At 44.3% G+C, this 20,685-nt stretch overlaps 1 protein-coding gene and 1 long non-coding RNA gene across 2 annotated transcripts in view; one reads left to right on the forward strand and one right to left on the reverse strand.

The window, feature by feature from the left end:
- The window catches only part of MTCL3 (MTCL family member 3), a 31,593-nt gene extending 27,673 nt beyond the window's left edge, over positions 1–3,920 (reverse strand). Inside the window, exons 1-3 of the mRNA XM_083831583.1 lie at positions 3,746–3,920; positions 1,171–2,159; positions 638–862 (exon numbers count right to left, since the gene is read on the reverse strand). Of these exons, the coding sequence (XP_083687709.1) occupies positions 638–862; positions 1,171–2,094 (1,149 nt within the window). The 5' untranslated portion in view covers positions 2,095–2,159; positions 3,746–3,920. The remainder of the gene's footprint in view (positions 1–637; positions 863–1,170; positions 2,160–3,745) is intronic.
- Positions 3,921–4,001: 81 nt separating this feature from the next.
- LOC310897714 lies at positions 4,002–18,390 on the forward strand. The gene is made up of 4 exons (XR_014582500.1): positions 4,002–4,140; positions 7,838–9,596; positions 16,858–16,994; positions 17,308–18,390. It is a non-coding gene; the product is annotated as an uncharacterized lncRNA (long non-coding RNA).
- The last annotated feature ends 2,295 nt before the right edge of the window (positions 18,391–20,685 follow it).

Consider the following 20,685-nt stretch of genomic DNA (forward strand, 5'->3'; position numbering starts at 1 on the left):
GAAGATGATACATTATTTACTAATGTCAGTCTTTAAACAAAGACTGAAACTTGTCCTCTGCAACAGGCTGTGGTTCATTCAGATGCTATGGATTAAATACAGCTGATGACACACTGAAGTTTGATGGGCTGCATCTACAGTTTCAGGTGGATGTGGAAAATCCTGGCTTCGCTGAAAATAACAGTTTTTCCACTGACACCCACAGAGTCAGGATTTTATGTATTTAATATAACAGTCCTCTGAAATCTTTACAAAAGAGCACTGCAATCCCCTACAACAGTGGGGCTGTTCAGTGAGGCTGATCTAATTTTGTGTGGTAGGACATGGCTTGTGTTCATCATAAAAGATCCAAAACTCTAGACCCCAATTTGTATTTGAGTCACTTATTGCACATTACCTTCACGAAAAATGATTGGACCAAAGCTGAGAACAGCCTACCCATGAAGCCTCACCACCGGGCCACTCACTGAAGGGCTTCTATTACTACAGTAGGCTTGGCCGCTGCAATCCTACGTGCCGTGTGGGGTGCGCGGTGTACAACAGAAGGGATGGAAACGCCTGAGTCATGAGGGCCGAGAGCACGTCCGTGTCTCCGTCCCTGGCGCACCCTCTCCTCGACACCTGCTCACGCCCGTACCTTGAGGTCCTGCTCCATGCTGCGCAGGAGCTCGCCGTCGATCTCGCCGGTCTGCGCGTAGCGGAGCCTCTTGCGCTCGGCCTTGCGCAGCCGGTACTGGAGGATCCGGCAGTTCTTGTTGGCTCGCTCCAGCTCGTGGCGCATCTCTTGAAGCTGACAAGCGTCCTCCTCGAAGAAGCTGTCCCTCATCTCGTCCATCTCGGTCCTCAGCTCATCTATCTCGTTCTGGCACCGGGGCGAGAAGGGGCGGGGACGCAACAGGTGGGTCAAAAACACAAACGCCAGCAAGCACGGGGGGAAGGCGGCCAACACGGAGCGTGGGGACCGGCCCCGGTCCCCGCGGGGACACCGCCTAAGTGCCGCCGAGCTCGTCAGGAGCGCCGCAACCAAGCAGGGAAGCGCGGCTGAGAGCCCGCCAGGGTCTCAGAGACCCCGCGGGGAACAGGGCGGCAGGGAAGCCCCCCAGGCCCGGGGCTGTGCAGCGCGGCTCCCACCTCCCACTACCCACCACCTCCCGCCCGCCGGCCCCTCACCTTGAGGCTCTCGTTCTCCTCCCGCAGCTTCTCCATCTCCTCCTGCATCTCGTCCTGCAGCTGCGGGCTCAGGGAGCCCTCCGGGGTGCCGCTCCGGCCGCCGCCGCCCGCCTCGCCCTGCCGCAGCCCCTCGGCCCCGGCCGCCGCCGCCATGGCAGAGGGCGAGGAGGCGGAGGATGCAGGGGGAGGCTCGGCCGAGGCGGCGGCCGCCGGGGAGGCGGAGGCGGAGGCGGCGCCGGGGCCGGGGCCGCCGCTGCCGTGGTTGCTGCCCTTGGTTTGCATCTGGGCGGCCGCCGCCAGCCCCTTCCTGAGGTGGAACTGGATGAGCTCACTTTGCAGGCATCCCTCCCGCCAGAACCCGCCGCCGCCGCCCGCCGCCCCGCGGCCCTTGGCGGCGCCCGACGAAGATGGAGGCGCCGGGGCCGCCTCCCCCGCGCCCTTCAGCGGGGACCGCCCCGCTTTCCCCCGCCACTGCCTGGGCGGCGGCGGCGGCGGCGGCGGCGGCTGCGGCTGAGGCTGCGGCGCCGCCGCCCCCTCCCGCTCCCGCTCCCGCTCCCGCTCCCCCCCGCCGCCGCCCGCAGGGGGCGCCTCCTCGCCGGGCTCGGCGGCGGGCGGCGCTTCAGCACCGGCTCCGGGCTGGACAGCGCCCGGCGGCGCCGCGCCCCGCCCCGGCCGCTCGGCGGCGCGGCCCCGGCCGCCCCTCGGCGCCTGGCCCGGCGGCGGCCGCGGGGCCCCGGCCCCGGCCTTGGAGGAGGCGGCGGCGGCCGCGGCGGCGGCGGGCGGGGCGCGGGCGGCGGGCGGGGGTCGCGGGGGGGCGTCGCGGGCCCTGGCCGGGGAGGAGGCCCGCGGCTGCTTCCTGCCGCTGCTGCCCTCCGGGTGCAGGCGAGGCTCGGCGGCGGCGCCCCCTGCGGGCGGCTGGCTCATGGCGGCGGCTATCTGCGGGGAGAGTCCATCGCCGGCGACGTCCTCCGCCTCCTCCGGCCGGCCGGCTGCGGGAGGAGAAGCGGGGAGGACGGTCGGGGGGGGGAACCGGGAGGAGGCCCCGGCCCTGCCCCGCCGTGTGCCCGGTGCGAGATGCTGCTGCACCTGCCTGCGTCCCCCGGGGCCTCCTCCTTCAGCCTTGACAGGGCCTCTTCGGCACAAAGTGAGGCCTGCAAGGCACGCGAACCAAGAGCAAAAGGGCCACTGAATCAACTTTTACACCCATCTTTGCATCAGTTTGTTTCACAGAAGCATTGTCGAGACCTAAGGAGCGGTTCAGGCTTGCTAGCGGTTACACTGAAGCAGCACCGAGGCAGAATCCCTCCAGCACATTTCCAAAACATAGGGATTAAGGAAGGAGTACACCCCAGCCCGGCACTAGGTGTGACACGGTATTCACCTGCGGGTGCTCAGGTGGCAATTTTCCCCCGTAGGGCCTAACCTAGAGTTTTCATGGCCACAGCAGATGGCTGAAATGGGCTGTTAGGTGCCATACCGTGCTGCAAAGATGTTCCGTAAGGCATTCTAAAAATAATAGCTATGATCCATAAACTGTTTTCACATAGCCTTTATTCAGTCGTCCTTAAAGGGAAAATGCGGGCCAAAATAGCATTCCTAATGTAGCCTTATGATTCCCAACTGTCCCACCACAAAGTACAGAGTAAAAGCCAACTGGTCAAAGTCAATGTAGACATTATACCCTACCCTGACAATTGGTTTACTCCCTGCAACACACCAGACAATGACACTGTGTTTGCTCTGCGCTCACTGGCTGGGGTACAAGGTTTCCTCTCAAATGCGCTGTCATTATCACCCTGATTTTAACCAATACACTGAAAATTAATGCTCAGAAGAACATAATTTGGCAGGATCTTCCCAGGCATTAATAAGCAAAAAGGGAGCATGGGATTGTAAGCCTACCAAAACTTAGACTTGCACCACAACACCAATTTGCTTTGCTTCTCTAGCAATCACCATAAATACAATTCCCAAAATGCTGCTTTTCAGAGCTGGACAGGTCCAAAAAGCCACTCTTGAAAGCCAAACCTAAAGAAACTGCAAGAAGTCAGGGCTCAGCCTAGATCCTGCATCTTCCTCTTAACTCTGACTCTTCCCTACTGTTTTCCTGATTTATTTTTTTCCCCACAACCCAAGCCCCGTTTGAGCCCGGGTCTGAAACCTCCGAAAACCCTCACAAAACTCCGCGACCCCATCTCCCCTCCAGTGGCGAGCCCACGTGGCGCCAGGACGCTGCGTCTCTGCAGGTGGAAAAAGCGCAGAAACACACGCCGGCAACAAAAGGGGAGAGTCCAGCGGCTCCACCCGGCAGCGTGGGGATGTCCCCAGCCCCTGGCGCTTGTCCCCCGACCCCTGTCCCTCCCGGGGGTGGCAGCTCCCGGGGCACGCCTGCCTTTTGTCCGGGTTTTAGAGGCGTGGGAGGCTTCTCGCAGCTCCCCCTCCACGCCCGGCGCTTTTGTTGAATCTGAATCTGAAGTAACATCCCACCCCCCACCTTTAGAAATAATAATTAAAAAAAAAAAAAAGGAAATAAAAAGGAAGAAAGGCTTGAGGCTAAAGCAGCCGCGTTACTCACCACCGCCCTGCCTGCTGCCCGGCTGGCGAAATGCATGCACGGGGAGCCGGGCACCGCGCACGGGGTCCCCAGCGCTGCCGGAGCCGCTCAGGAAAATGAAGCAATATTCATGAGCTGACCTCACCGGGCCGGGGAGAGGGAGGAGAGCAGCGGAGAAAAGAAAAGATGAGACGGCGAGGACCCCGCCCAGGCCTGAAGGCTGAGTTGCGTCCCCTTCCTTATCTATCTGCACACGGTGCCACCGGATTACGGCGCAAATGGGGGAAGGAGGCGCCCGGCTTCCCTTCCCGATCCACCCCGGCGATCGATCCCCATCAATTATTTAGCGGCTCCTCCAGGGAGCCGGCTTCGAGCGGGCGGGGATGCCGGGCGCCTTGCGCATCAGCAGCAGGCCGGTAAGAGGGAGGCTTTCCTTTGTTCGCCGCCTTTATCTGCGCTCGCAGGGCAGCGGATCCGCACCGCGTCCCCTTGACAAAAGCCTGCTACGAGCCGGGAAAGGTGGAAACAAAGGCAAAGCACTGTGGTCTACTGAAGATAACCCCCGGGCGTTATTTCTTCGCGTGAACATAGGACTAACCGACCGGTGACTGTTTATTCATGGCGTGGGCAAAACCCGGAGGCAGCCATCTGATTAACCTGGGGGAGCTCCACCTGCCTGGTGCACCGCCAGCGGAGTTTGGCTTTGCTCTGGGGCACCTTAGGTGGCTTGTAACGTGTCGAGCTGAAAACCTTTCCCGATGACAAAGAGGAGCAGAAAAGGGGCTTTCAAAGGGGCTTTCCCTCCTTCTCCCTGCCTCCGAGGAGGGCAGAACGGGCGCTCAGGGCGTTTCCACCCCACGGCCCCACCCGTGTGCATATTCATACATCCATACGTCGTGATGCACAGTATATACACACAAAGACATTACGCATACATATGTACATAAATGTTTGTGCATATACACATGTATGGCACACGTGTCTCAATATAAATACATGCCTTTGTGTGTATATATATGTACATGTGTTTGGATTCGGGAAGATACCGCCCCTGTCTGCATGTCCTCCAGTTCCGAACTGCATGAAGTGGACATATAAAAATGCGATGAGTTGAGGACAACCAGAAAATGAGAAATGAAAGATTAATGCTGAAGGATATGGGTTTTGAAACCCATCATAAATATTGACTGCAGCCGTACCAACTAAACAGAGCGATTGTTTGAAACAAGAGGAATAAAAATACAAAATAGTTCTGTAATTGGAACTGAGAAATACACCCAATGTGTTGTAGTTTTCCTAAGAAAGTGGTGGGTAGATTCTGATAGAAGATAGATTCTGGACTCCTTGTCTCCCTGAATATACAGAATTAAGGCAATGAAGCCATCACAATAACAAATCATTTTATCTGTACAACATCTTCCAGAAGGAAAAGCATAGCAATTCCTACCTTTAAGCACTGAACAGCAGTTAGCATCCTTTCTGCTCCCTCTGTATTGTCTGGATAGACTTTCTGTGTCAAAACAAAAATGGGGTGTGATAACATCCCATGCTGCCTACTACGAGTTGCATTGCGCTGTTGGGAAGATAAAAATCCTTCCTGTCTCATGTTAGTGTCCAACTGAAAAGCAGGTCATCATATTATCTTCACCTATATTGTCAGGCCATATATCTGATAGTAAAGATATGGTACTACTATTTATGGTAGAAAAAAATTGCCTATCTCAGATTCATTTGGGATTGTTGACTTTCTTCTTAAACTTTCTATTCTAGCTGAAACGTCAGTGCTGACACAGTTATAAAAATTGACATGGGTACAAAATTGCTTCTGCTCATATCATTTATTTGAGGGGGAGGAGGAGGAAGGGGAGCACAAGCGTAATCTCTTGCTGATAAAAACTGTATTTCCATTAGGAAATTTGCTGCTAGATCCTGTAGGCCTTTTACATGACCAGCAGGTCCTTTTCAAGAATAAGTCTAGCATGAAAAAAACTATTACAGAAATGTTAATACAGTAAAAATTCAATTTACTTATTTATTTGTTTGTTTGTTTGTTTGTTTATTTATTTTCTCCATCCACCTGTGGATGGAAATAATATACAGAAAGAAAGACTTGAACTTTACATAGAAAACAAGGGGCTTTCAGCTGACTACAACAATGCAGGAATTAAATGGTGTCATGCAGTGAAATACGTTAACACAAATGTCCACGGCAGACAAAACAGTGAAAATCAAATATTAGAAGTTGTTTAGGAAGAAACAGAGAAGAAAACAGGAAATATCTTTATTGCTCTGGTATAATTTCACGGTACAGACAGATTCTGATTTCCAAGTGTGGTTCTGGTCCCCTCATCACAGACATGGTAGAAGGTGCAGAGGGGCAGCCAGGTTCTGAAGTAGCTCTGTGCAAGGAATAACTTCAGGCTAGAAGAGGGATGACTGAGGGGAAATATGACTCAGGTCCCTGCAACCCTTAGTAAGGAGGCTAAAAAGCGTTACTTCATTTTGTGTTACTTTTTGCGCTATTCACAGTCTCTTCCCATAAAGGATGAGATGCAAATCCGAGTGAAAGAAACAAGCAGATGATGAGTTCCAAAATAATAAAGAAGATGGTTCTTGTGGTTAAGCTCTGGAACTCCCCGCCATGGTGTGTTGTGAATTTAATGGTCTACATGGCTTTAGAAAGTGATTGAACAAAGGCAAGGAAGGAAAATTAACTGAAGGCAATAAGGCAAAACTAACAGCTCAAGAAAACCTCTGCAATGCCACTTGTTTGATCTGGGAAACTGTCTGGGAGTGATAACATTATCTTGTTTTCTGTTGATCTCTAGCATCCACTATCAGCCACAGGCAGACACCTGTCAGTGAGCTAAATAGGTCTTTGGTTTGACTCCATAAGAAAATTATTAAACTGTTATGTATAGATATATCGCTCTCTACATTTGCTTCTCTCTTTTCATCTTTCTGTTATTTTCTTCATTTCTTTTTCACTATTCCTCCTTAGATTTCTTGTCATGCAGAGCATTGGTCATCTGCTGCACCCTGGTAGACTTTTCCAATACTTCTTTGCCTTCAATGGCTAAAAGTATTTTGACCCCAAATTAAAATTGTGAATACCTTGTTTTCTAGTCTCCATTACTACTTGTTCACATACAGAGAGATTTTTTAATCCAGCCTGCAACTGTAGTTAGTTATATGTAGTTGTACAAAAGAAGAAAAGGCAGCGGATTGAAAAGGGAAGAGAGAAAGAGAAAGGAGATGCAGCATTTCTTCTCCAAGCACAGTTTCAGTCTAAGCCATATAAGTGTTTTTTCTAAGGTGAAGATGAGAATCACCTTACATAACACCCTAAAAGCATGACCTCCAACCTTTCATTAAAAAATACTTTACGAGCAGATTTCAGAAGCTGTTTGGAGAGGATGTTTTTCCAGGAGGCTCTCTGGGTGGCACTTGGCTGCTATACTTCGGCCACATCGCTTACTCACATCATCTGCTCTCTTGGGAAGCTCCTGGGCTATGCGGGGGCAGAAAGAGGAGCTACTGGAGTGTGCTGTGCTAGCTGCATGGTGCTGGCACTGCCCCAGCTGGCAGCTTGTCTCCCTGCCCAAGGAGATGTGCTGGACACGACTAATTATACATCAGACCACAGTCGTTTTTCTCTTTCCATGGAAAATTGAAGGTTTGAGACTTCAGTTCGCCAATTTCTAATATGTTGACTAAATGGCCCTGATGTCTATTGTATCAAGCAGTAATTTGAGAATAAACAATTAATACTTTATCACTGGTCTCTTATCCTATTTATTTGGAAATGGAAAAGCTTTCCAGATATATTGCATAGCAGAACTGCACAGCATAAAATCATGATACTGGAAAAAAAATAAAAAAAAATAAAAAGCTTTGTGTTAAAGAGGAATAACACTGGGGAAAAAGTAAAACCAAAAAATAAATAACATTTAAGTTCATACTACTCATGAAATAGGAACGTGCTGGCAGCACCAAATAGTTTGTTTGAACTGGGTTATTTATTTTGGCATACACCATTTATTATACCATATTATTCTGTAAGTTAATGGTGATCCTGGTTTTCACATCTCTCTTCTTTTTGCTCCTCCGTAGTGACTGCTCCTCCGCCAAAGGCTGCTACATCACGGCACATTGAGGCTGCACCTTCTGTTCATCCACGGCCTCATACCCACAGAGACCAACATGGGGACAGCGATGCCATCTGCACCCCCCCAACAATTCACCCCAATGAGAGAAGGAGGTCGTGCTGCTTTTTGCCACTATGTAAAGGAAGCTGTTGGATCTGACCCACTGCCTTCAGCCTTCACATTTCTAATGGATCTCTCATTTCCCGGTTTAGGGAGTCTGCTTGTCATGTGCTGTGTCATACAGGTCTTGGTCTGTTCAGTCCTTGCATTCCAACAGCTGGGCAGTTTCTCAGCCTCGCAGGGGTGACCAGGTACAAAAAATGAAATTAAGATTAGAGGATTCTTCAGAACACCTGGGCAGTTTCTCAGCCTCATAGGGGTGACTGGGTACAAAAAACAAAATTAGAGGATTCTTTGGCTTTGTCACTGGGGAATAAAACTAGGTAAAATTAGGTCTGTTGTTTATTAGAACTCAACTGTAGTCATAAAATAAAGGCTCGGTTCTATTTTTGTTGTCCAACATTTCATTCAGGCTTTCTGAAGGCCGCAGGAAGTTTTATGCCCTGCCTTTTATTCTTTCAGAAATCAATTGTACCTATTGTTTGGAAATAATGACAGAACTGAGCATGCCTTGAAACAGGCCAGGGCATCTCAACCATTCCTAATGAAAAAATGACCTCTTGCAGGATCCCTCTGCCTCTCCTGGACTTACTATAATTTCTGCTACCAGAATGATTTTTTTAAAAATAATTTGTGAATTTGGAATTTATTTAAGATATTATTTACACTGCAAAAACAACCAACCAACCAACAACAACAAAAACGCAGTCTTTCCGTATCACTGTTTCCTGTTACTTTTCTATGGGTCTTTCTTTCATTTTCAGAGGCTAGGATTATCCCAAACTTACACAAATCCTATCATGCATGCATGTATCTGCGTAGGCTATATACTGCATTCTTACCTAAAGCTCATTGATTACTTAGTGAGGCTACCAGGAGAGGAACTGTACAGAAGATGTTATAGCTAAGACTGTAGGAATGAAAGAGTGACTGCTAGAGAAAAACAATAGCTTTTTTTTTTCTTTTTTTTTTTTTTTGGCTCTAGCACATTACCAGTAGGCTCAAGTAGCATTTTCCAGAGAGAGGTTTCAAACATAAAGGCAAATGACTGAAGACAACCTCAGAGCTGTTCTCTAGAGCTAAACAGATGGTCTTAAAAGTAGTAACTCATGAGCAGGCTGTGCTCTGGGGTCTGCCCGCTTCGTCCCCTGAGGGAGGCAGTGTGGACCTGTCTGCCTGCTCATGCACACCCAGCCACAATGGGTGCATTGCGGGGAGGTGGCCCAAGTTCAGTGTTAGCATTGTGTTACTCATCCTAATGTCTAAGGTTCTCATCATGACGTGCTCAAACAGGTTGCACAGCTTCTTACCCTATCGCACTCTACAGCTTAAAGTAAGTAACCACAACAGTTACCGCACCCAGGGGCATTTACAGCCTCCTTCTTCTATGCCTAAAGAGAGTTTGGAAGAAGCAGGATTGTGCCATGGGTGGGTGATCTTTCTTCGTTATTCTGTTACATTCCAGCAGTTGGCCATCGGATCAGTCACGCAGGTGTAAAACGAAGCTGCACAACCTTAAAGGTGCTTTGGTGCCCAATTCCCTATGAGTATGAAGGGACTTAGACCCCGACCTTGGAAACAGAGAAGATGAAGTGAGGGAACAGGTGATGAAACAGACTGCATTTTGTTATTTTGTTTGTGTTTTCTTTTGTATTTATTCCTCACCTAATGCTAATTTATTTTTTAATCTCCATTTTGTTAATTCAGAATGCTCATTTTGATTACATATGGACGTGTATAATTATTCAAGCTGGAACTGTATCTGGTTATTTCGACTTCCAGGTGGCATCACATTACTATATATGTAAGCTTCCAGGTGCAAAACTGGACACAGTTTTACCAAGAGCTGGTCTTAAACAATTGTTTCCCTTCCACCTCTGGTGCCTCCTGAATTGCTCTCCACTTTATTGTCATCTTCTAACTGATAATCTGTCTCTTCTTTCATCTTTATTCTCTCTGGTAATTATTCACTATAACTTGTATTTCAGGATCAATATCTTCTTGCGTGTATCTAAGCCATTTTTGTGCTTAATGCCGTTTTTGAAGATAACTCTTGGACTAGAACTTTTGAAAATGTTGGCAAATCTATTTGTGTTCTTTATGCTCCTAAATGCCTTTAAGAGCTTAGCACAAGTCATTTTGAAAATAAGTTTTTCATTCCTATGTCTTAATGGCTTTGGAATATGATGAATAGAGCTGGAGATTTTATTTGTTAAATTACACTTGCAAAGGCTAGGGAAAAATCACTGTACTTACACAAGCTAAAAATTAATAAGTCAATAGTGAATCAGTTCCTTTGTTTACCAATTTATTGGACCTTCTATCATGTGTATTATGCTGTTATCCACATCCTGGATGGTATCCAAGCTTCTTACATAATGCCCGGTTGGTTGTTGAGAAATGGGAGAACTGCTGGCACACATCAAAACAGTAAAATCAGGGTATCAGGTTTTCCACCTGGTACACATAAACACCGCCTGCATAGGAAAAGCTCTGTGGGTGTTTCGACAAGCACGTATAAGAGGATTGATGCATGACTTTTGATTCAGGGACTGCATGTGAGAATGGCAATTGAGAAAATAATTTGCCCCAAATATCCTTCCTCGTGTACACTGATATTGCTTCACAAGGCTTTGAACTAGGGATAGATTATGCCTACAATGGCTTCTGCTCTCTCTCCGGGCTGCCGGAGAGCAGTTTTTTGTGTGAATGAGGCCAGAGTCGCGGTTTCTATGGTGACTTCACCCGCTTGTCACCCATCCAGCAGCCCCTCTTCCACAGCCTTTGGTGTGCTTTCAGTGTGATCGCGCCCGTGTGGGGGTAGGGAGAGAAGGAGGAAGAGAGGAAGGAGCATTTCCAAAGAGCAGGCAGGGAAATCATAGTCAGTGTGTTACGTTTTCAGGTGCTTTGATAGTCTCAGATGATCTGGAAATGGGAATAGGAGAGAGCTTGTCACTATGGGACAAGCTGCAGGGGGCTGCTGTGCTTCACCACCTTGACCCCCTCTAGCAGAAGCACAGAGAGATGAGGCACCGGTAGCCTGATATTTATTATTCTGAGTCCCAAGAGGGTGACGTTACTCAGCACAGCACATTTACTCTGGTGTAATTCTATCAGAGGAGAACTAGCAACCAGGTTCAGTGGCGTAGGGGCAGGGCAGGTGAGATCGGCGCCTGGCCACGAGGCTCTGTGTCACATTGGCACAGCGGTACCTAAACCTGCACAGCTGCCCACAGGGAGTCACAGCACTGTGGGACAGATCCAAGATAATCCTTTATTGATCCAAGGCACTTGAGACCACGATTAAAGGGTACCTTAAGGGTGCCTTAAGGATAAGGCAATGGTTGGGCAATGGGTTGAAAAGGGTGCTGAAGGGACCTTTCTGTCTCCCTCTCCAAGCCTGAACTGCGGGGTTAACTTGGTATCTGTCTTAGCAAAGCCAGTAATAACTGCAAGCTATGAACTAATTCCTATTAGTTTATTTTATTATTAATGTAATTGTTAATAACTTCAATGGCCATTGCTGATGTCCAAGGAAAGCCCTGCTGCAAACTCATGCTTGCTCAGATCCTATAATCCGCTCTTTCCAAACACACCCTCTAGCCCCCTGCTCCAGTTTGCCTAGTAATTGTGAAAGAGGCACATGTAGGAAGCAACCAAACCTTGTATTACAAGGTTCTTCGCCGTTCCCTTAAAATCCTCTGGGATTAAATTCCGGGTCCCCTGATAGCAAATCTCACACTGTCATTAAAATGGTCAGGCCAAGACATTAGATTTCATTGGCCATTTTACTTAAGGTCTTTGGTTAGCTGGCACAGGTTTGTTCACAATTATTTGAATATTAACATATTTCATTTATAATTTTTATTAAATAAGCTGCCATAAAGTCAATACATCTTTTCAAGTCACTGATTATTTCTGCCATGATTAGAAAAAAAACAATGTTCTGTTCACTTGAAATGCTTAATATAACCTAAGAAACTCTACAAATCATAGTAATGAGTTGTACTATAAATTCCCAAAATGTGTTCAGAAACAAACTTTATTAAAGCAGCAATTGTCTTTGCTATATTTGCATGTAACAAATTTCTGTATGACAGAAAAAAAAAAAAATAAGCAAAATAAAACTCACTTAACATGGTAAAGCAGATGTTCCAAATTTTATAATGAAGCTTTTCTTTAGAGAGGAGATACTATAGCTACTGGAAACAAGAGGCCTCCATACTTACTTGGGACTGCTGAGGCTTTTGCACAGAGCAGAGAAATGCCTTCTACTCTCCTGTCTGATGCTGGGTGTACGACACGACTTTGAGTGTCACAGGCTCCTAAAGTCATCATAATATTTGCTACCATCTCTTCCCCTCCTACCCTTGAGATCTAATCTTCAAAAGAGCCATGAAAAACAAGTTAGAGAAGTTATGTGCTCGCTCTCAGACTAGATTGAGTTTTTTGCTTGTTTCTTTTTGTTTTTGTTTTTAAAAGTATTTTTACCCACTTTTCTTTTACATGTACTTCCCACCAATCTATAGCAACAACAACAACAAAAAAGCCACCTGAGTCAAAGCACAATTCTGTCTTTTGGTTTATCATACTTTTAATAGCTTGAAACACTGAAAACTCCAGTGCTGAAAGCTTCGCTACCATTAAAGCCCACAAAAAAGACACGTGGAAACTTCTTTTGAACCCAGAATCTCTTTCAGCAAGGATAATTGGCTTCTTCAACCACTGCTACAGCGATGGTCTCTCTCATTGTAGGATGTTTTGTGAGCCATTGGGAGTCTGAGCACTGAAGCATGAATCTGATTTGATTACATTTATTTTTGTAGCCTTTCGTCTGCATTTTCTAGGGCATATGTGAGAATTTCATAACTATAATAAAACAATTATATTCGTTTGCACATTGGATACTCGCTGTCTAAGGCAACAGAGATATACCAAAAACAATGTTGCACTCTGGCAAAGAAGAGAAATTGAGGAGCTATGAAGCAGTCTCATTTTATGACTTAACAGAGTAAGGAAAGTTCCTGCTAGCATCATTCTTGGCATACTGGCAGAATCTAATAGTTTCCCCACATGCACAAAGGAGGGTGTTGATCTCTCCATAAAGCACTTTAATGCACACAAAGAAAACTCTAAGGCAGGTGTGTACTGCTATAGAAGTAATACTGATGAAACAGAAAATGCAGGGAAGCTTTATTTCCTATCATGGGAAGCTGAAGGTGCGTAGAGGGACTAAGTGCAAAAGTTCATTTGTATATTAAAATAGTCTTGATGAGAATGTGAGTTTAATACACCACAGGTAGAAAAGTCTTGCATACAATGAGTCATCGTACATCAGAACTTCTCCAATCTGCACGACAGATGTAACAGCTTCTGTTCCTTTATTACACTCTTATCATCTTATTTATGATCAGGTTCAATTGACAGAGACCGGTATTGCTCTCATGCTCAAGGAGAGCATTACAAAACCCTGTGCTTTAGGACTGATAATGCTAAAATTCAAGTACTCTTATTGCTACAGATTCCTCTTCTCTTTACAACAACAGCAGCATCCTTCCCAGCTGCTCTGCTGTATCTAATCTCAGGATGTGCATCTTTTCTTTTGAGGTTATTGCCTCAAACAGGATTGCTCCATTATGTTCTGCTGAGCTCTACTCAGTATTGGTTTTTAGACACTAAAAATATTTACTTTATTTCACCTTTTTCTTGATTTTAGTTCAGGATTAAGGCTTACAACTCATTTGTTCACTTTATTTATTTATTTATTTTTCACTTCTATAAATACAAAAAACTCGCACACCTGAATTAAAGGCATTACATCTTTTGTGACTAAACACATCAGCAGCAGTTAGCAGCCATGATGACCTCAGGTAAGCAGAACTTCCTCAATAGTTGTTAAACGCCAAGAAAAAGCCAAGAATTTCACACACACACACACACACACAAAAAAAAAAAAAGGGCAAGGAAAAAGAAGCTGAGCCGGTGTCCAAGTGATCATGGAAGAGCTGAGCAAGGAGTCCCATAGAGAAACCTTCCTCTGGCCCAAACAAAAAGAGGAAACAACAGAGCCAGCACTTGTAGATCCATGATGTGGGAAGGGAAGATAGCCAGAAAGAACCAGCAGAGTTGGAAAGTTGATGAGAACAGAAGATATGTTTTCACATTTGTGAAAAATTTGACAGCAGCAGTGCCTATGTGAAGTTCTGTCTGGTGTATGATCAAGCAAGTACCATCTTAAATCAATATCAAATCCACTTCCAAAGAGATCAGCAGCTCATACAATTCCTCCTTTCTCCCTCGATATCCTGGAAGAACAAGCACACTCTTTGTATGAGGACAATAAAAGAATTTCTGTGGGCTCTTGTAACGAATGCACAGCAGCAGCTAGTCACCATTGGCTGATGCTTGCATGACAGAACAGGGTGCTAGAGTCTGGTTAAAAATACTGAATATTTTGATTTCCTCATAGCAGACCTGACATAAAACTGGGAAAGAACACTATGATTACTAGATCTTGAATTAATGAAATGCCATAAGACTTTCATTGTATGCAAAATATTTCTTGTACAGACACAACTGTTTTCCTATGTGTAAAACAACCGAAAAATGCACATAGATATTGCCATGTCTTAATCAGTAGACAGTGGAAACACTTTCTGTCATTTAACTATAAAATATCAGTGATGTTAATGAATACTTTTATTAACGTCATATTTTAGTTAATAGTATTAATACATGATTTTTTTCTTTGGTACTGCAAGAGAAGAATGAAGACGTCTGTCAGATGCCACTGTTATTTAGAAGTGGAGGGCTCTTACATTGTTTGCTCCATCCATCCTTGCTCTGCCAATCAAGAGCTAAGCATTGTCACCCAGCTCTCCGACACCTTGGTGGACAAACCTTACACAGCAAGGTCGGAGCTGTGGTGATGAGCCGGAGCCTGCCAGAGCACAGGAGAAGAAATGCAAGCCCAGCACAGCTCTTGCCTGCTCCAAGTGTATTTTCTTCAGTTCTTGCGGGGGGGTTTAGAAGCTGAATTCTTCTTCAACCTCCCTCTGTTCCTGGCTGGGGTAGAAACAGCAAGGGAAAAAGGAGGTATTACGGAGATTGTATCTGTCATCTTTGTCACAAAGGGGCAGCACTGATCAGAGGCAGAGGGGTCTGAGCAGGAGCAGACTCCCTCCTCTCTCCCATGAGGAGTGGTCTGCAAGGAGCAGGAGAAGGGAGATGGAGGAGGTCACCCTGGAAACAGCACATGACAAGCAGGGAGTAAGGCTGCTGCTAGCCTTGACATGTTTTTTGGTGTCATTTGAGAGCACTCACTGGGTAAATTATGCAAGCAAAGCAACTGTAATCCAAGTGCATTAGTATTTTTCAACCTTAAGCAAATGAGCAGATTGGCTAAAAATATTTACACATGATGGAGCAGGTCACCTCTAATAAGGTCACCCAAGACCTCTAATACTCAATAAGTTCTTTATAGAGTTTGGCTCAGTTGCATTCCTGAAAACTATGAATTTATTGTACATCCATGTAGTGGAAAGAGTTTGTTTGAGTAGTGGCTTGTAAAAGTCTAGAAGACAAATGAGGCTGCTTTTCTGTAGCTCTCACACAAATAAATAAATAAATAAAAAGATGTGGTCAGACACCAAGCCTTTTGGAAGCATTTTGCAAATCTTGGTGAAGAACCTTTTAAAGCTATATCTTGTAATCACTACCAAAGCATTGGAGAATAATCAAACTATTTTTCCAGCAAGTCTAAACCATAACTCAAGTCCATGTGCCCTCATCAATTAACCTTTCAATTAATCTGATTCAGGACATTCAGATAATGGAGACCTTCACCAGTGATGTGAAATGAGCCCATCTATGACGGCAGAGCAATTTTTATGACTGCCTGATGAACACATTAGTGTGCAGGCAATGTCCCCTGAGCAGGGATTTCTGGAAATTGCATAGATCGATACCTCCCTGAGGCAGGGATAGCTGCTAGTCCAGTTCCCAGACAGCAAAACTGGGGATTGTTCCTTTCAGCATTTCTGAAAATGCTGAAACTCTCAGGTGGAGAGGAACTTATCTGTATCTCTATCTATCACCATCCTGAGACTCAGCTTCAGTAGTTGGTTAGTGCTTGAATGGTGATGCAACGATGTGTCACAGACACCATTCTACACACAAACATTCTACCCTGCAATGTTTCTCTGCCCTGTTCTCCAGTGGCCAAAATCCTCCTATTTGATTTATAAAGAAAAGTATATTTACATATATTTACTGCTGTGCTCAGTTAGAAGTACAAATCACGTTGTAGACCAGCCGTTGCATATAGCCTTTGGGATGCACTTTAGGACAAGAGTACAGAAAAGTTGCAGTGTGGATTTGGCCATTAGTCCCTTTCTGGCAATAGTAGAATATTTATTAATACCAAGCCTGTGCACCACCATATTACTTGGCAGTACAAGTTTCATCTGGACCAAAGCAAGCTGACTTAGTTGAAGCATGTGATGTTTATGCCAGCTTAAGGATTTTTTTTCCCGACTGTACCTGATTCAGCAAAAAAAAAAAAAAAAAAAAAAAAAAAAAAAAAAAAACCTGCTGAGAAAACTTAATTTTTTAACATTTTTGAAAGAATTTTGCTGTCAAATATTTGTTAAAAATCATTATGTATCACATTGTTACAATATTTCTGATCTGGCACAAGGAGCCCTAAAATCAGATGCACCCTCTCATTGCATCCATCTGTTAACAAATGCTAACTGGGAGCAGAATGAGGATATTTTTTACTCAAATGCTAAGATTTTGCTTATGTGCATGTTTACCAGTGTATTAAAACCAAGTTCTATTTCAGTCTTCTGATTTTTTTTTCAGTTACTTGTGAAAGTAATGGAGATGGAAAAGTTATATAGCATCATCTAGTGGACACGTGCAAATATACAGGAGCTTGCAATTCCACTATCCTTATTCACTCAAAATATCTGGCACCAGTACTAACTACAAAGGAAAATGTGAGTTACATTCATTATTTCCAGCTGTCAGCCTGTGGACTGTAAGAAAAAAAAAATACAGTATTAGGCTAGAAACTGTGTCATGCTCACATTGTTACCATTCACAGCTGTAGAACAAGGATATCGAACACCTTGTTGCAATGGGGTGTTTTTTGTTTGTTTGTTTGACAAATGAGCTTAAGCCAAAGAATTTTGGTGTGGGCTTTTAGTGTAAGGACGGTAAAAGCCCATGATCAGGGCCTATTTTCATTTTGATGTACTCACTTGGCTTTGACAACATAAAATAAAATATTATTGAATTATTTGTTTAAAGGTGCAGAATCAGGAGAGGAATGCAATTTTCTGGCTCCAAGGCTGAGTTTTTGCAATTAGATTAATTAGAAGAAAAAGCCACGTAAATCCAGGAGAGACTTGCCGTCTTTTTATATTCACTGCCCTGCAACTGTCTTCTGCCTCCTTCTCAAAAGATCAAGATTTCAAGGTTTCATGATTGTTTGCGTTTGACTGTGTGCTATGTTAGTATGTCCATCCATGTTAGCCTGTAGTGAGGTCAATACTGAGGTAAAATAGCGTCTCTGGTCTGTCATTTAAATCCAAGTACGATGTGAGACTTTCTTATACACCAGGGTGCAGGACAGTTTGGCTGTCGAGGCCACGTTGGGCCTGATGCCTATGTCAGTGACACTCCTTGCCATCTCTGCCTGGTATCGTCATTCCCCAGGAGCCGCAGCCTCTGTCGCTGAGATCAGCAGCTCTCTTCACCACCAGGATGGCATGAGGAATTCGGCTCGTGGCTCCCCGTCCGATCCTGCCGGATGGTTTCCCTCGGCCCGGTACCCACTGTGAGCAAGCTCCATGTTGTGGCTCCTCGCAAAGGCCACGGTGCAGGCAGGGAGAGGACAAACTCAGCTGGGACTGCAAGTCACAATGGCAGGAGGACAGAGAGCTGTGTGGGAGGCTGAGGGAGAGCTGCACCTTTTCTTTTAACAAAGATTATGGCAATTAAATATGAAAATTAAATATGACTCCAGTTGAATAAGGTCATGTGTCACATTCATTTCAGGAAATGGCTCTAAGGGGGGGCCAAGGATATTTTGGAAGCTGGGCATTTTTTCCCGCGAAATGAGCAAATCCACAGAGGTTCTAGTCTAATAGCACTTTCTGGTGACTAAAATTAATTTTTTCAAAGCCATTTAAAACACAGTATCTGTTTCTCTTGCGTCCCTTAGAAAATCCAAGGCCCAATTCTGGGGCCTTGGGCCAAATATGGACCTGTGCATTGGAAAACCCTGTCCTACAACAGTTGCTCACGTGTGTTCAGCAGTGTTTTCATTCATTTTCATTATTGTCCCAAGCATGGGGACTTCTGTGGCACTTATCTTTATGTTTCCTGTGTAATATAAGCAGACACCAGCCAGCTACAGGAAATATGGCACCAGTTCTCACAGGGCGGTATGTGTGGGCAGGTGCATAGACAGACATGAGTGTATTACCTATATTTCAGAGGAATCTTTAAGCACTGAACACTTGCGATATGGAATTGATATTAGTGTATATGAAATTGTGGCATGTGAAAAATCTCAGAAGCAGAGTTCTTGGGAGCATCCAGGTATTGGAGTTTATGAAGTGATCTAAAAAGAAATGAAAGTGAACTAAGTGAAAAAAAGCATGAAAAAAATGGAGAACAGAAATAATTATAATATTTTCCAGAAAAGCATTTGGTTTTAAAATTGTGTGTTCTCTCATCTTTCAACTAGGTGATGTGACATCGCTCCATATACTATCATTTGGTCTCATCTCAAGATAATAGTAGCACTGTTGTGCAAATCTTTCCATACCGTATAATTTCTCACTTTTAATATCTGCCCATGTATATGTTTGCTCCTTACACATCTTTTCTAGGTATTATAATACCATGAGAATATTTCAGAAATTACTGATTTGATGTAGGCAGTATATATTAAATACACATCTTAATTTAAACAGATTTCAGATTTGTTTCTAGCGAGTTATTCACACTTCTCTGAACAAGTTTAAAATCTATTTTTCTTGAAAATCACCCTTATTTCCTCTGTCATTGCAAATGAAACAGCAGAGCCAAATTACTGTGTTCTATACCAACACAGAATATCAATTAGAAACAACAAGAGCGTTATTCTTTCACATGAGACAAGTAGAATTAGGCAATAAAAGTAAGGATGATTTATACATCATGTCTGTTATTTTACTGCATTTCTTTAGAGTAGTCTTGTACCAAAATTTATTTTTCCTGCTTACACTGTAAAACCTAATTTATTTCTTTGAGAAATATTTTTGCTAGCTCTACTTTCCTTTCTTGCAAGAAAGCTTCTCCCCTCCCCCTCCATTTTTTTTTCCTAAGGAAAATGGCTGCAGCTGGAAGAAGATGAATCACAGTCCTCTGTAAATTTTCTCTGCAGTCTCTGAGTTTCAAGAGGTGAAAATATCTCCTGATTTAAATTTCTGAATTAATTGTTTACTCCTTCCAACTGGCAAAAAGATAAAAAACGGCTCTGGTCCAAGTTTCTAATTGATTCTGTCATTTTGCATACTTCACATCAGATAGTCTGGGTGCTAACATCTAGCTAAAGATTTACTGCTTTGGATGTTTGTGCCTTTCTTTTAATGAATCTTTGCCATTATGCTGATTTTTTCTAATTAGTTATTCCCACTTATTCTCATTTTCACCTAATTAAAATGCCATACTAAAAATATAAGTGAGGATTCAGTTAATTTGTCTTATAAATGGATGCATAATTAATGAAAGATTGAAATAAAGCCAATTCAGAATGTAATTCTGATACTTTTTCTGCAGTTTGCTTTTTCCCTAGTGATATACAAACAAACAGCCAAAAGATTTCCTTGAATTTATAAGCAGATTTAGCTCTGCATTTGAGTAACTCTCTCTGGACAAACTAGATATATATTATATTGCCTTTAAACTCCCCCTGAAGTTAGTAGGAAGCCTAAAAATATAGGTTAATTTAAATTTTCCTGTTTTTTGTTTGTTTGTTTGTTGTTATATATATATATATATATATATTAACACTGGTCTTGCAAGCAGGCCTTGTATGTAGGCTTGATCCCAAATCATTATGTTTACCTTGCTGGAACTTCATTTTCTTTTAATATTAACAATTAGAACTCTGGAAATGTTTGATTTACACTCATTTTTGCAACCACTTACCCAGCCAGCTGTTTACCTAGCCAGCCTCATGGAAAAATGACTGTTTCTTCAGGAAAAGAAGAACTACGTATGGTACATATCCCACCATAGCTATGAGTCTGGTATTTTTTTTAGAATTGAAGTGTTTGGCTTAGATTGGGAGCATTATTCATTATCAGTTTATTTTCACTTAATTCTAATTTGTATATGTGTGTGTTACTGTGTGATCAATTCAGTAGATAGCTCCTGTTTAAAAAAAAAAAAAGTGATTATTTTATTATGCCAATACTTCATCAGCAAAGATTATCAGCACAGTTTAAAGCCTGAATTGTCAGGATCCGCAACACAGGTTAATTCTTCTGTTGAACGAGGATCAGCAGGTAACATGAAAAGACTTTTGCAGACGGTAGAACAGGAGCAATAGATAACACAAGAATGATGTTTTCCAAACGAGGATTTATGGAGGAGCCATGATATGAAGGCACAGCACCTACTGTTTGCTCCACC

This window comes from Anser anser (genome assembly GCF_964211835.1).
Source record: "Anser anser genome assembly, chromosome: 3".
NCBI classification, from domain to species: domain Eukaryota; kingdom Metazoa; phylum Chordata; class Aves; order Anseriformes; family Anatidae; genus Anser; species Anser anser.